At 35.8% G+C, this 16227-nt stretch overlaps 1 protein-coding gene across 13 annotated transcripts in view; it reads left to right on the forward strand.

Annotated features, from left to right (window-relative positions):
- Nucleotides 1-15937, forward strand: part of RPS6KC1 (ribosomal protein S6 kinase C1) — a 237492-nt gene extending 221555 nt beyond the window's left edge. For 12 of the 13 annotated variants that reach the window (XM_058275189.2, XM_058275192.2, XM_058275198.2 and 9 more), the window contains one exon: nt 14877-15937. In XM_058275189.2, coding sequence (XP_058131172.1) covers nt 14877-14987 — 111 coding nt within the window. In that variant the 3' untranslated portion in view covers nt 14988-15937. Of the gene's footprint in view, nt 1-3489; nt 3963-14876 lie in introns of those variants that run through there. The other variant, XM_058275191.2, reaches the window with a different exon arrangement.
- Nucleotides 15938-16227: the final 290 nt, after the last annotated feature.

Genomic DNA, 16227 nt, shown 5'->3' on the forward strand with positions numbered 1-16227 from the left:
ATAATTTATATATTTCTTATTTATATATATAAATATATATATATAATTTATATATAATTAATTTAAGGTTCACTGTTTCTGTATTGTAATTCCATGGGTTTTTAAAAAATTTTTATTCTGTTATTGTATATACAATCTAACATTTCCCCCTTTAATCATATTCACATACATGTTTCAGTACTGTTAATTGCATTCATAAAGTTGTGCTACCATCATCATGATCCCTCACCAAAATGTTTCCATCATTCCAAATAGGAACCCTGTATACATATTTTTTTTACATTTTTGCAAAAAGTTTTTAATATGTATTTTTTATTATAGAAATTGTGAGCTTACAAAACTATCGTTCATAATGTACAGAATTCCCATACAACACCCCTCCACCAACACTTTACCTTGTTATGGAACATTTGTTACTGATTATGAAAAAATACCAGAACAATTACCACTAACTATGGTCTACAGCACACATTTGCTACATTTTTTCCATACTCCCACTATTACTAACACCATGTATTAGTATTGTACATTTGTTATAATTCATGAGAGAACACTCTTATATTTGTACCATTACCCACAGTCCATCTTCCACACATGGTTCACTGTGTTATAGTCTCCTGCATGTACAGTCTATCCAAAGTATACACCCAGTAGCTCTCACTTTCATTACATAGTTATGCAGTTGTTGCCCCAGTAGACCTTTAAAGGTTTTTGTTAGTCCCAAAGAAAAAATCCCATACCCCCTATTATTGACCCTTAGCTTTCATATAGTACCTTCTTTGACATTGATGCAAGAATATTACAATATTGCTGTTAACTATAGTCCATTAGTTACACTAATTATATTTTCCCATGCATCACTATATTCTTATTACCTTGTAATAGTGACATCCATTTGTTCTAGTGAATATAAGAACATTCCTGTATTTGTACTATTAACCACAATCCTCATCCACCTCCAGGTTTACTGTGTTATTTAATCCCTAGATTATTCTCTAGCTTTCTTTCAATTGGAATTTATATCCCTAGACTGCCCCTTTCAGCCACAATCCCATTTTTAAACCACTCGTGTTGGTTATACTCACTGTACTGTGGTACTATCAATTCTATCCGCTTCCACGCTTTTGCAGTCAAGCTAATTAAAAATTGTATACACATTAAGCATCAGGGCCCCTTCTCAGCCCTCATCCTGTCTCCTAGTAACCTATATTCTTGGTTTTAACTCTATGTGTTTATTCTTCTTATTTAGTTCATATTAGTGAGATCACACATAGTTTGTCCTTTTGTGACTGGCCTATTTCATTCAGCATAATGTCCTCAAGGTTCATCCATATTATCACATGTGTCCCAATTTCAGTTCTTACAGCAGCATAGCCTTCAATCTTATGTGTGTGTGTGTGTATATATATATATATATATATATATATATATATATATATATATATATATATATATATACATACCACCCCCCCCCCATTTTGTTTATCCATTCAGTGGTTGATGAACACTTGGGTTGTTTCTTTCTTTCTTTTGGCAATTATGAATAACAGTGCTGTGAACATCAGTGTGCAAATATCTGTTTGTGTCACTATTTTCAGTTCTTCTGGATATATTCCTAGTACAGGGATGCCGGATCATACAGCATTTCTATATTTAGCTTCCTGTGGAACTGCCAAACTGTCTTCCACAGAGGCTGCACCTTTTGCATTCCTACCAACAGTGAAGGAGTGTTCCTATTTCTCCACATCCTCTCCAGCACTTATTGCTTTTTTTTTTTAATAATGGCCGTTCTGTGGAGGTATGAGGTGATATCTCATTATAGTTTTGATTTACATTTCCCTAAGAGTTAGTGATATTGAATATTTTTTCATGTGCTTTTTTCCATTTGTATTTCCTCTTTGGAGAAATATCTAAGTGTTTTTTTAAATTGGATTGCATTTTTAAATTGGATTGCTTACTCTTTTATTTTTGAGTTGTATGAGCTCTTTATATGCATGGAAATCAAACCTTTATCAGATATGTTGTTTACAAATATTTTCTCCCATTGAGTGGGATGCCTCTTCATCTTCTTGACAAACTTCTTTGAATTTCAAACGTTTTTAAGTTTTATGAGGTCCCATTTATCCATTTTTTGTTTTGTTCCTCGTGTTTTTGGTATAAGGTTTCATAAGAAACTGCCACCTACACCAGGTCTTGAAGATGTTTCCCTACATTTTCTTCTAGAAGTTTTATGGCTCTAGCTTTTATATTTAGGTCTTTGACACATTTTGAGTTAATTTTTATATAAGGTGTCATTAGGTCCTCTTTCTTTCTTTTGAATATGGATATCCAGTTCTGCCAGCACCATTTGTTGAATAGACTGTTCTGCCTCAGCTGGGTGGACTTGACAGCCTTGTCAAAAATCACTTGACTGTAGATGTGAGGGTCTGTTTCTCTACCAACAATTTTGATTCCATTGGTCTATTAGTCTATCTTTATGTCAGTACCATGCTGTTATTACCACTGTAGCTAGGTAATATGATTTAAAGTCCAGAAATGAGAGTCCTCCAACTTCATTCTTACTTCTTAAGATGTTTCTGGCTATTCAGGGTCACTTACCCTTCCAAATAAATTTGATAATTGGGTTTTCCATTTCTTTGAAAAAGGCTGTTGGAATGTTTTTTTGGGATTTCATTGAATCTGTGTATTGATTTGGATAGAATTGACATCTTAATAATATTTAGTCTTCCAATCCATGAACATGGAATATTTTTCCATTTATTTAAGTCATCTTTGATTTCTTTTAGCAATGCATTGTAGTTTTCTGAATACAAGTGTTTTACATCCTTGCTTAAGTTTATTTCTATATATTTGAATCTTTCAGTTGCTATTGTAAATGGAATTTTTCCTGACTTCCTTTTCAGATTGCTCATTACTAGTGTTTAGAAACACTGGTGATGTTTGCATATTAATCTTGTATCTTGCCAGTCTCTTGAGCACATTCATTAGCTTGATTATTATTATTATTTTTAAGAAACTACTTGGTTTATTTTGGTAGTCTGATACAAGTATCAGTTGCCACACTACCAGATTCTTAGAATAATTTCTATCTAGAGAAGCAAGCTGACCTATACCATTTTTATATACTTGTTCACCTGACTGAGACACTAATAACAGTTAATTTTAACTGAAGACGTACTATGTGTCAACTGCTACTAGGCTATTTATTATAATTTTCTCATTAAATCTTCTAAAAAAATCCTTGGGGTAGGTAAGTCCTATTATTATCCACATTTTACAGTTGCGAACACTGCCGCTCCAAGACGTGAAATTGCCCAAGGGAAAAAAGATTATTTCCCCTAAACACTGATCAAAAATATTGGTAACTCAGAAACCATGTTATTTCAGAAAGAGCATGAACTTATAAAGATAAGGAAATTTTATTTTTGCCTTATCCAGCAGCTGACAAAACTATCATGACTTTTAAAACCAACTGTGTTTTTTCCCTAGCCTTTTCCTTGGATCAGGTATTCATATACAGCTAGCAAATGCTCCAAACCGACGCACCAACCCTGAAATTTGAAGAAAACAGGCCTATTTCCCTTCAAAAAAAACAGAGATAAAATGTAAAGCTCTCCAGAGTTTCACCAAACTTGGAGCAAGGGACTTCACCTATATAATGTCTCAGGAAAGGATAGACTCTGTCCTTCCAAATCACCCCCACTAAAGAACACCTGTTGCTAACTAGCAAGCCCAGAGTTTGGACCGAATGCCCTCGAAGAGGAAGAGACTTCTAAGTGTTCAGACCTGCGAAATCTGGCCTATGAAGGAAAAGTTTTAATTTGTGGTAGCAAAATGAGTAATTCAGGACAACTTATTCCAAATTCACCGTCCAAGAGAAAGGCCAAGTACCTGCCTAACCTTAAGGCTATGGGCTCCATAACACACAGCACCACTATTTACAGGTAGAACCACTTTCCAAGGTGAGCTCCTTCTCTGTCTCATGAGTTAGGCCCAGTGGTGCCAAGGCACTCTCACAATCACTAACAGTCATCCTTTCTTTAAGAACTGCAAACATACTTGTCTGGTTTAATTTTTCTTTTGCTTCTAGGTAAGACTCTTCTTTTCCCCAAACCTGTTTTATAAGCTCTAGCCTGGTTTCAAAACTATAAACATGGAAATTTAAACATGAAATATAAAAATAATGCAGATACATGGGTTTGATTACAGAAACTAATAAAGGATTCTCTAAATTAACAAAACAAAAGAAAACACACACGGTGCCAAATACCATGGTATGAGGTAGTCAGTAGTATAGTTTGTGGTCCAATCATCTCACCACAGCCTTCCTAGAAGCTGGAGAAGATTTAGCACTCTCCGGAGGCCACAGGAGCTACTGCAAGGTCCCTCTAAGACTACATGGTCACCAGGGTCCAGGAGTCTGGTTTGAGATGGCAACAAAACCAGGACCAAGCTGTGTAATTCTAGCCATTAGAAGCCCAGGTGTTTTCTGGAATAGAGTTTCTGCCCCAGCCTCTGTGATAGGGGAGTCATCCCCCCAGTTGCAGTAAGGTTTGGAGATTAATAGTGAAAGCTACTCTTCTGGTATCATCAAGAACGTGTTGCAGCTGCTCATCTTCAAACCACTCCTCCAGGCTTGGGATCAGAACCGTGGTCTCCTCAGCAGTCCTTGGGCAAAGAGTGGCTAAACAAGCCAACACAAGAAGCTTTTTCTGGAGCAACAAGCTCCAGATACTTGCAATGGTGTCTCTGTTCTTGAACTAACTGAAATTGGCTGTGTAGTTTAAAGCCTTCATGAAGACCTCAGAGAGTTCCTGTTCATCCTCTGCATTCTCATACTGCTGCTTTCAATAAATTTAAAAGTGTCACAACTGCTTCAAAGTCTTTGGGAAAGATGATCTGTGAGTCCTCCTCCTCCACACTGTGCATGGGTCATCACAGACCACTGCCATGGCTGCGCTGCACCTTGTTTATTAGCTTTTGTAGCTTTGTTGTAGATTTTTCAGGACTTTCTAGGTATAGGATCATATCATCTGGGAATAGCAAAAGTCTACTTCTTCCTTTCCAGTTTGGATGCCTTTTATTTCTTTTTCTTGCCTAATTGTTTCTAACACTATATTGAACAACAGTGATGACGGTGGGCATCCTTGTCTTGTGCCCAGTCTTAGATGGAAAGTTTTTCATCATTGAATAGGGTGTTCTCTGTTGGTTTTTCATATATGCCCTTTATCATGTTGAGAAAGTTTCCTTCAATTCCTATCTTTTGGATTTTTGTCAAAATGCCTATACTGTATCAATCGAGATGATCATGTAATTTTTCTTCTTTGATTTATTAATGTGGTGTATTTTCTTATGTTGACTCACCCTTGCTTGCTTGGTATATAACTCATTTGATCATGATCAATAATTCTTTTAATGTGTTGTTGGATTCCATTAGTGAGTATTTTGTTGAGGATTTTTGCACCTGTGTTCATTAGGGAAATGAGTCTGTAATTTTTTTTTTTTGTAATATCTTTATCTGACTTTGAAAGTAGGGTGATATTGGCTTCATAGAATGAGTTTCATAGTGTTCCTTCCTGTTTAATTTTTTTCGAGAGTATCAGGAAGATTGGTATTAAATTTTTGAGTGCTTGGTAGAATTTACTTGTGAACCTTTCTGATGCTGGGCTTTTCATTTTGAGGAGTTGTTTAATGACTGATTCAGTCTCTTTAAATGTGATCAGTTCTTTAACTTCTTACATTGTAGCATCAGTGTAGGTTGTTCATATGTTCTTAGAAATTTTCTGATTTCATCTATATCGTCTAGTTTGTTGGCATACAGTTTTTCATAGTATCCTCTTATGATCTCTTATTTCTGTGGGGCCAGTAGTGATGTCCTTGTTTTCATTTCTGATTTTATTTATTTACATCTTCTCTCTTTTTTTTCTTTATCAGTCTAACAAAGGGTTTGTTGATTTTGTTAATTTTCTTGAAGAATCAACTTTTGGTTTTGTTAATTCTCTCTGTTTTTTTGTTCTCAATTTCATTTATCACTTCTCTGATCTTATTTCATTCCTTCTGCTTCCTTTGGGCATAGTTTTCTAGTTCCCCCAGATGTATAGTTAGTTCACTGATTTTAGTTCTTTCTTCTTTTTAAATGTAAGCTTTGAGGACTATAAATTTCCCTCACAGCATTGCCTTCACTACATCCCATCAGTTCTGATATGTTGTGTTTTCATTTTCATTAGTGTTGAGGTATTTATTGATTTGTTTTGCAATTTCTAATTTCTTTGACCACACTTTCAGAGTGTGCTGTTTAATCTCCATATATTTGGGACTTTTAAGAGTGTGCTATTTAATCTCCATATATTTGTGAATTTTCCTTTTTTCACCAGTTGTTGATTTCCAGGTTTGTTCCATTATGATCAGGGAACGTGTTTTTGTATAATTTCCATCTTTTAAAATTTATTGAGATCTATTCTGTGACCTAACATATGGTCTATCTTAGAGAAAGATCATGAGCACTTGAGAAGAATGTATAGCATGCAATTCTGGGTGCAATATTCTGTTTATTTCTATTAGGTTTTGTCATTTATTGTATTATTCAAGCTCTCTATTTCTTTATTGATCCTCTGCCCAGATGTTCTATCCAATGATGACAGTGGTATATTGAAGTCTTTAACTATTATTCAGTTTTGCAAGTGTTTGCCTCATGTAATTTGGGACATCTGGTTAGGTGCATATACATTTATGATTGTTATTTCTTCCTGGTGAATTTATTAATATATAATGTCCTTGACTCTAATAACAGCTTTGTTTTTAAAGTCTATTTCATCCAAGTATAGCTCCCCAGCTTTTTGTTGTTGTTATTATTGCATGTGTGGAATATTTTTTTCTAGCCTTTCACTTTCAATCTGTTTGCATCCTTGGGTCTAAGGTGAGTTTCTTTTGGACAGCATATAGATGGCTGATTTTTTTTTTTCCATTCCATCAGTCTGTCTTTTGATTGGGGAGTTTAATCCACTAACATTCAATGTTATTACTGTAAAGGCAGTTCTTACTACTGCACCCATTTTGACCTTTGAGTTTCATTTATCATATCTTATTTTTAGCTCTTTTTTTACACTTCTGGTTACATTTACTGATATAATCTTCATGTCTAAACTCTCTTCCAAGTCTTCTCTGCTGTCTTTTCTTTTCAGGCTGTAGCACTTCCCTTAGTATGGCCTACAAAGCTCGTCGCTTCGTTACAAACTCTCTCTCAGTATCTGTATTTCTGTAAATATTCTAAACTTGCCCTCATTTTTTAAAGACAGTCTTGCTGGCTATAAGATTCTTTGCAGGCAGTTTTTCTCTTTTAGTATCTTAAATATATCATACCATTGCCTTCTTGCCTACATGGTTTCTGATGAGAAACTAGCACTTAATCTTATTAGGCCTCCCTTGTATGTGATAAATTGCTTTTCTCTTGCTTTTTTCAGGATTCTCTGTTTATTTTTGGCATTTCACATTCTGATTAGTATGTACCTTAGAGTAGGTCTATTTGAATTTATTAAGGCAGGAGTACATTGTGCTTCTTGGACATTGATATCTATGTCCTTCAGTAGGGTTGGGAAATTTTCTACCATTATTTCCTCAAATGTTCCTTCTATGCCTTTTTCTTTCTTCTCCCCTTCTAAGACATCATGATATGCAAGTTTGCATGTTTCTTGACATCATTTAGTTTGCTGAGGCCCTGTTCAATTTTTTCCATTCTTTATCTGTTCCTTTGAATGTTCGCTTTTAGAGACCATTTCTTCAGGTCCACTGATCCTTTTTTTCTGCCTCTTCAAATCAGCTGTTATATGCCTCCAGTGTATTTTTAATTTCATTTATGATGCTTTTCATTCCCATAAGAGTGGGGGTTGAGCACCTGTAGCTCCCTGTGGAGTAGAGCAATTTACAGTTTTCTACTATAATTTATTAGCATCTTCCTCTTTCCCTTCCCTACATGCTGTGGTGTTCTTCTGGCCTATGGAATTTCAAAAGAGTTGTTTCAGATGGCTTCTGCCTGTTTAATAGTTGTTTTGGTGGAGGGAGTGGGTCCTGGAGCTCTCTATTCTGTCCTCTCCCAAGATGTAGTACTCCTTTGGTTTGTTTGTTCATTTGTTTATTTTTTAGGAGGTACCAGGGGATTAAAAACGTGACCTCTTACACCGGAAGCAGACACTCAACCACGGAGCAACACTGGCTCCCCACTCCTTTGGTTTTGAATAGTGGGTTTTTCTGTGCACACAGGGAGCTGTTACTGTTGTGCTATGATGGGCTCACAGCAAATCAGTAAGATTTATAAGACCTGGGATCCTCAGAACTTTTACGAGAAACATAATGAAAAAGATTTTTTACTAAAAGGTTAATGTAACAGGAAATATTTTAATCAAGGAAAGTGGTTGTTTTGTTTTGTTTTGTTTTGTTTTAAGAAAAAGTTGTAGAGAAGAACATATCAAGAAGAAAAGTCTTTTGTAGTGTGGTTTTAGTTCTGTTCTTCTGGCAGGCCACCCTGGGGCCCAGTCCCTGGCTAGCTGCTGCTGACAGAAAGGCCTGAAAACCCTCTATCCCAAGAACAGGGTTGCTAATGGCCTATCACAGAGCACAGCTTTTTTTTTTTTTTAATGGAGAATTTTTTTTTCAAAGATTTACTTTTATTTATTTCTCTCCCCTTCCCTCTGCCCCCCTCCCTCCCCGGCCCCAGTTTTCTGTTCTCTGTGTCCATTTGCTGCATGTTCTTCTTTTTGTCCGCTTCTGTTGTTGTCAGCAGCACGGCAATCTGTGTTTCCTTTTGTTGCATCATCTTGCTGCATCAGCTCCCCATGTGTGTGGTGCCATTCCTGGGCAGGCTGCACTTTCTTTCACACTGGGTGGCTCTCCTTATGGGGCGCACTCCTTGCACGTGGGGCTCCCCTACACGGGGAGCACCTCTGTGTGGCATGGCACTCCTTGTGTGCATCAGCACTGTGCATGGGCCAGCTCTACACAAGTCAAGGAGGCCCGGGATTTGAACCACAGACCTTCCATGTGGTAGACAGACACCCTATCCACTGGGCCAAGTTCCCTTCCCAGAGCACAACTTTTGATTAGCAAATTCAGATCACTAAGTCCTGACTCTGAGGTCCACTATGGTTTCACACCATTGCAGGCAAAGGCAGTGATAGCCATTGATTCAATCTTACCTTGGACAAAGGTAGCTTTCATTGCTCCCATGGAGATAAGAGGGAAGGTTAGCTGAAGAGCTGCATTTACTGCACAGGATAGGAAAACTCAGTTTTGGGAAACCATCAGAAAGTATTCTAGTGCCCTTCCTGACACCTTCCACAGGGTACTTTGAAACTGGTCTGTACCCATTCATGGCTCTCTGGCCCTATTTTGGCGCAGAAAGACTGACTTGGAAAAGTCTTCCCCAGGGTGAATTTCTTCTATTCCCTTAGGGGCCAATTAAATAATCACACAATGGTTTATATGGGAATAATTATTCTACTTTGTGGCAATTTTCTCCTCCTGGGTCTTTCAGGTCCTTGCTTTCTCCCTAGATTTCATAATCCCTCTACCTATGTTCATTGATATCTCAGTCAAATGAAAGTTGCTAATGTTAACACAGTCACATTTTAAATGCAGTCTTTTGTTTTAATATACTTATATTTTACAAAATCTCAGAGCAGGCATGTTTGTGCTCTTCAGTATGCAGTTAGTTAATTATACCCAATTGTTTTGTCAGTTCAGAGGTATTATATAAGAAGACCTTCAAAACATAAATTTCTCGCGCAGGCTTTTTGCTGTTCTTCAGTAGAAAGGAATTTGGCAGCGGCTCTCTTGAGACTTGTCTTTCCCCATTGAGTGGACTTGGCACTCTTGTCAAAATCAGTTGGCCATAATGAGCTTGAGATGTTTGAAAACAAACTTTCTGGTCATTGACTGACACTAAGCTGTGCAGACATGGGCAATGCCTTGTTTTGCTTTAAAAGTAAAAACAAGAGAAAAATGAACAGAGATGGTAGCTGCATATTATGATGGTATAAAGGTAGCAGATTTACAAATTTAGTGGTAGTAGGTTGTCAAACAGAACAAACCAACCACCAGCAACAACAGTAATATTCATGAAGAAAAATCACACTCTAAAATTGCTAAAACATTATTTAAAATATTTGATTTTTAGCAAAAAAATTATAAGACATACAAAGAAATTTTTTTTAAATGTAACTCATATCATACTCGAGGAAAAAAGCAGTCAATAGAACTGTCTCTACAAGTTCGCAGATTTTGGAGTTAGCAGACAGGAACTTCAAAGCAAGTATTATAAATATATTCATAGAACTAAAGGAAACCGTATTTAAAGGATTAAATGAAAATGTGACAACAATGAATCAACAAGTTGAGATTATCGATAAGGAGATAGAAATAATAAAAATAACCAAATGGAAATTCTGGGGTTGAAAAGTAAAACAATTGAAATGAAAAGTTCACTAAAGGAAAAAAAAAAATGTTCTAGAACAGCTCAATAGCAAATTTGAGATAGAAAAAAAAAAAAAAGAATCAGTGAACTTGAAGACAGACCAATAGAAATGATCCAATCTGGATAATAAAGATTAAAGAAAAATGAATAGATCCACAGAGACATGTGAGACAATATCAAATACACTAACGTAAATGTAATGGCAGTCCCAAGAGGAAAGGAGGGAAGATGAGGGGCAACAAAAATATTTGAAAAAATAATGGCTGCAAACTCCTCAAATTTGATGAAAAATATTAATCTGTATATCCAAGAAGCTCCGTGAACCCCAAATAAGAGAAATACGAAGAGATTCATACCTTGACTTATCATAGTCAAGCTGTTGAAAGACAAAAACAAATCATAAGCACAACAAAAAGCAAAACAAAACAGAAAAAACCTTATCATGTATAAGAGAGCATTAATGTCTGATTTGTCATCAGAAACAATGGAGTTCAGAAGACAGTGGAATTACATATTCAAACTGCTGTAAGAAATGAACTGCCAACCAAGAATTCTCAATCCAATGAAACTGTCCTTCAAAAATGAAGGTATAGTAATGGCATTCCCATATAAAGAAAGACCAAGAGAATTTGTTGCTGGTAGATCTGTCTTGCAAGAAAAAGTTATAGCAAGTCCTTCAGGTTGAAAGGAAATGACACCATATATTAACTCAAATCCATATGAATACTGGAAATGGTAAATATAGGCTAATAGAAAAGACTCCAAATACATTTTTCATATTTCTCTTCTCAACTTCTTTTGAAAAGACCTGACTGTAAAAGCGATAATTACGCCACTATGCTATTTGAGTTATAATATGCAGGTGTAATATACCTGGCAATAATAGTAAAAGGATTGGGGAGGGAATGGGGCTATAGTTTATCAGAGTTTCTACATATTTCTGAGTTAAGTTAATATTAATCTGAAATAGAATGTGGTAAGGTAAGATGCATATTGTAATCCTTTAAGCAATCACTAAAAAAAAAACCCCTCAAAAATATAGTGAAAAACTTAATAGAGAAACTAAAATGATATGTAAAAAGTATTTAATTCAAAAGAAGGCAGTTGCAGAGGAACAAAAAGGAAAATAATTGTAGAAAACAAATAGCAAAATGGCATATGTAAATGCACCATATCAATAATTTCATTCAATATGAATGTTTAAATTTCCCAAATAAAAGGCAGACATTATTAGACTGGATAGAAAAGATAAAACGATATGCTGTCTTAAATTCAAAGACACCAATAGGTAGAGAGAAGAAGTGTGGAAAAAGATAAACCATGCAGATAGTAACCATAAAAGAGCTGGGGTAGCTATATAAATATCAGACAAAGTAGACGTTAAAACAAGAAATGCTACTAGAAAGTAAGAAAATGTTTCATGAAGATAAAAGGTACATGAAGATACATGGGAGATAAAACAATTATAAAAGTTTATGTACTAATGTCAGTCTCAAAAATATATGAAGCAAAATCTGACAGAATTAAAGGGAGAAATAGATCAATAATAATAATTGGAGGTTTTAATGCCCCAGTCTCAATAATTGATAGAAAATCAGCAATGATACAGAAGACTTGAATAACATTATCAAATAACTAACTGATATGTATAGAACACTCCATCCAAAATTTGCAGCATGTACATCAAGGCACAGGGAACAAAGCCATAAAATAAGTCTCAGTATTTAAAAGGACTGAAATCATATTAAGTTTGTGCTCTGATCATAACAGAATTAAATAAAAAATCAACTACAGAAAAAGACCTGTTAAATCCATAAATAGTTGGAAATTACATCACATACTTCTAAATATCCTGTTGGTCAATTTAGAAGAAATCCCAAGAGCAGTTAGAATATATATTTAACTGAATGAAAACAAAAGCACAGTATATCAAGATATATGGGATGTAGCTTAATTTCAGTGCTTTGAGGAAAATGTATGGCTTTAAATTCCTGGTTTTGAAAATGAACAAAAGTTTCAAATCAATAACCTAAGTTTACACCTTCAGAAACTAGAAAACGGAGAATAAAGTAAATGCAAAGTACGCAAGAGAAAGGAAGTAGAAATCAGTGAAAGAGAAAATAGAAAAAGAATAGAAAAAATCAAGGAAATCACAAATTCGTTCTTTGATAAGATCAATAAAATTAACAAACCTTTAGCTGACTATAAAATGTTTATGAAGAAGGAAAGGATCTAGAATATCCTAAACAGCTCTGAAAGAGAAGAACAAAGTTGGAGGTCTTACACTGCCTGATTTCTAAACATGTTTTTAAACCATAGTAATTCATGCGTGAAAGATATACTTAAATATATCTTTATAAAGATATACATAGATATATTTTATTATATATATTTTTATTTTATTTATAAAATAAATATTTTATTTTATTTATAAAATAAAAACCCCTAAAGAAAGAAAACCCACAGTAATTAACACAACTGTGGGTTCTTGTAACAAAGGTAGGGGTATTGATTGAAATTGAGAATCCAGACATAAATCTTTACATTTGGAATTGAGAGTCCAGAAATTAACCCTTACATTTATGGTTAATTGATTTTCAATAAAGAGATAGGAAGCAGATCATTGGTTGCCTAAGGCTGGGAATGGGAGTGAGGATTAACTGCAGATAGTTCAAGGAAACTTTTGGGATAGTCAAATGTTTTAAAACTGGATTGTGGTGATGGTTGCACAACTCTGTGATTTTACCAAAAATCATTGAATTGTACATTTATGATAGATAAATTTTATTATATAAAAATTATCTCTCTGTTAAGCTGTTAAAACAAAAATTTTAGGATTCATGAACGTCTCAAGACATAGCCCTCCAGCATGTCCAGGTTCTACTATAATTGTATATGACTGCTTCTATTTTCCCATGCTTTTAACAGTTTTGTTGCATATAACATTATTAACTAATTTTATACATAATTCCTATTTCTGAAGTAGTCAAAACACATTTCACTCATTAGATCACATTATTTCATTTGAGTCAGCTATTCCATAGAAAGTGATTCTAGAATATAAATTAGCTTATTCAAATTTAGGTAAAGTTTATTTTCAGTACAAATGTAGTTCTATTAGGGCTCGAAAGACTTATTGTGCCTCCCATATTTCTTAATCATGAAGGGAGTAATTTGCTCTCTCAGAATTCAGTGCAGTATCTAATTAATGTCCCCATATGTTTTTTTTTTTTTTTAATTTTTATTTTTAAAGAAGCTTTAGAGTACGTAAACATTACATCAGAAATATAGAGAAACAGGAAATTGATAGTTTTTTTAAAAAGATTTCTTTCTCTCCCCTTCCTCCCCCTCCCCCTGTTATCTGCTCTCTGTGTCCATTTGCTGTGTATACTTCTGCATCCACTTGCATTGTCAGGTGGCACCGGGAAACTGTGTCTCTTTTTTTTGTTGTTTCATCATCTTGCTGTGTCAGTTCTCCACATGTGCAGCGCCACTCCTGGGAGGCTGCACTTTTTTCACGCAGGGTGGATCTCCTTGTGGGGGCGCACTCCTTGCACATGGGCCTCCCCTGCGTGGGGGCACCCCTGCATGGCAGGGCACTCCTCACAGGCTGCAGCACTGCACATGGGCCAGCTCACCACACAGGTCAGGAGGCCCTGGGGATTGAACCCTGGACCTTCCATATGGTAGGTGGATGCTCTATCAGTTGAGCCACGTCCGCTTCCCAGGAAGCTGATAGTTTTAACTATCTTCCTTTACCACAAGGATGAGAGATGGGAAGCGGACTTGGCCCAGTGGTTAGGGTGTCTGTCTACCACATGGGAGGTCTGCGGTTCAAACCCTGGGCCTCCTTGACCTGTGTGGAGCTGGCCCATGTGCAGTGCTGATGCGTGCAGGGAGTGCCCTACCACGCAGGGGTGTCCCCCCCTGCGTAGGGGAGCCCCATGCGCAGGGAGTGTGCCCTGTAAGGAGAGCCGCCCAGCGTGAAAGAGAGTGCAGCCTGCCCAGGAATGGCGCCACCCAGACTTCCCGTGCCGCTGACGACAACAGAAGCGGACAAAGAAACAAGACACAGCAAATAGACACAGAGAACAGACAACGGGTGTGTGGGGGGGATTAAATAAATAAATAAATCTTTTTAAAAAAAAAAAAAAAGTATGAGAGAAACAAGGTGAGTTACTCTCAAGGTCATGTCTCAAATCAGTTGCAAAGGCATAAATTCAGTTCAGCTGTCCCAAAAGCTTATAGCTAGAGTGCTGTTAGACAAAATCTCTTTCAAGGAATCATAACCAGTTGGCTATTAACCAAGTCCCTTTGTCATTGGGGTTGAATTTAGAAGTTCTTTCTTTTCAGATATTTCCTCATTCTGCAGTTGGATTCCTGTTACTTACCAGATCCTTCTTTTTTGTAGCTCTTGCAGTTCAATCCTGTGGAACGACTTGGTGCTGGTGTTGCTGGGGTTGAAGACATCAAATCTCATCCATTTTTCACCCCTGTGGATTGGGCAGAACTGATGAGATGAACCCAGTGCAGGGTTATCTGCACACATTCTCATCTTTGCGAAAGGGTCTTCAGCACTGAGGCAACTTTGCCTTACAGTCATTTATGGAGCACCAAATCGTTTGGGTAAAAACATTAAAGGAAATGGGAGAAGAAAAAGGCTAAACAAGAAGAATTTATGTATAGTTACCATTTGGACAAGACTTTGATTTATAATAGTAAGGGGCTGTTATATACAAACCTTTAACTAAGGAGTGATTGTTTAATTTGCATTTAATGTTGCTGGTGAGTTGTAAACCCAACTGAAAGAGGAGCATCTTTCAAGATGTTCCTCTGATAGGAAGTTCTAAACATAAAATTAAGTGTTACTAAAAAGAAGGGCCTTCACAGGGCAACTTGCAGTGTTTTCTGCTAATACTGGTTTATATGATTAAATTAATATTTGCTAAATAATATACTAAAAATGCTTCATAAATAATGTCATCTATGGAACTTAAAAAGTGAAGGAAAAAGAAAAGAATATACATATCTCTAAGAGGAAACTTGTACCATGATGCTTTATAATTAATGTATCTTCAGTGTGGTCTCATATTGTTTCATGCTTTCAGAAATCCATGTGAGAAGAAAACACTCATGCTGTCAACTTTGCACTTTGTTGCTTGATACTGCTTATTTAGAGAAGGCATTCATATTAACACCCACTCTATCTTCAACCTCATTTCCTTTCTCCATCTTTCCATTTCTTAGACCCTTATTCTCTCATATTCCATTCTTCCCACCCCTGCTAATGCACAAGCAACAAAGTGGGAAGGGAGTATTTATTTCCCCAAATTGTATCAATTTAGTAAGGACTAAAAAATCATGATGTCAAATAAACGTGGTAAAAATTTACATCTCTCATTTTATTGCTTTTTTTTTTTAAAGAAAGACCTCTTTTCCTTTCCTTTTTGAATAAAGTTATAAATTTCTGCAGCTTCTCATGCTTGACTCTGATTTACTTTTTACTTGGTATAATAAGAACCAAAGACTCTAATCTAAATGGAATTGACTGGCAATCTTATTTTATTACTTAGATTGATGGGACTTCTAGCTTTGACATCCTGATATACTTGACTTTATGTAGAAAGAATATGAGTGTTTGTTCATACATTGCCAAACATTTGTATTTTCACTTATGTTGCTAAGATAGCTCCATAGTCGGGCATTTTTCTGTAGTCATGCATTGTTGAGTGACATTACATTTTATTTTTCACATTTATGAA

This window comes from Dasypus novemcinctus, chromosome 13 (assembly GCF_030445035.2).
Source record: "Dasypus novemcinctus isolate mDasNov1 chromosome 13, mDasNov1.1.hap2, whole genome shotgun sequence".
Taxonomy (NCBI): domain Eukaryota; kingdom Metazoa; phylum Chordata; class Mammalia; order Cingulata; family Dasypodidae; genus Dasypus; species Dasypus novemcinctus.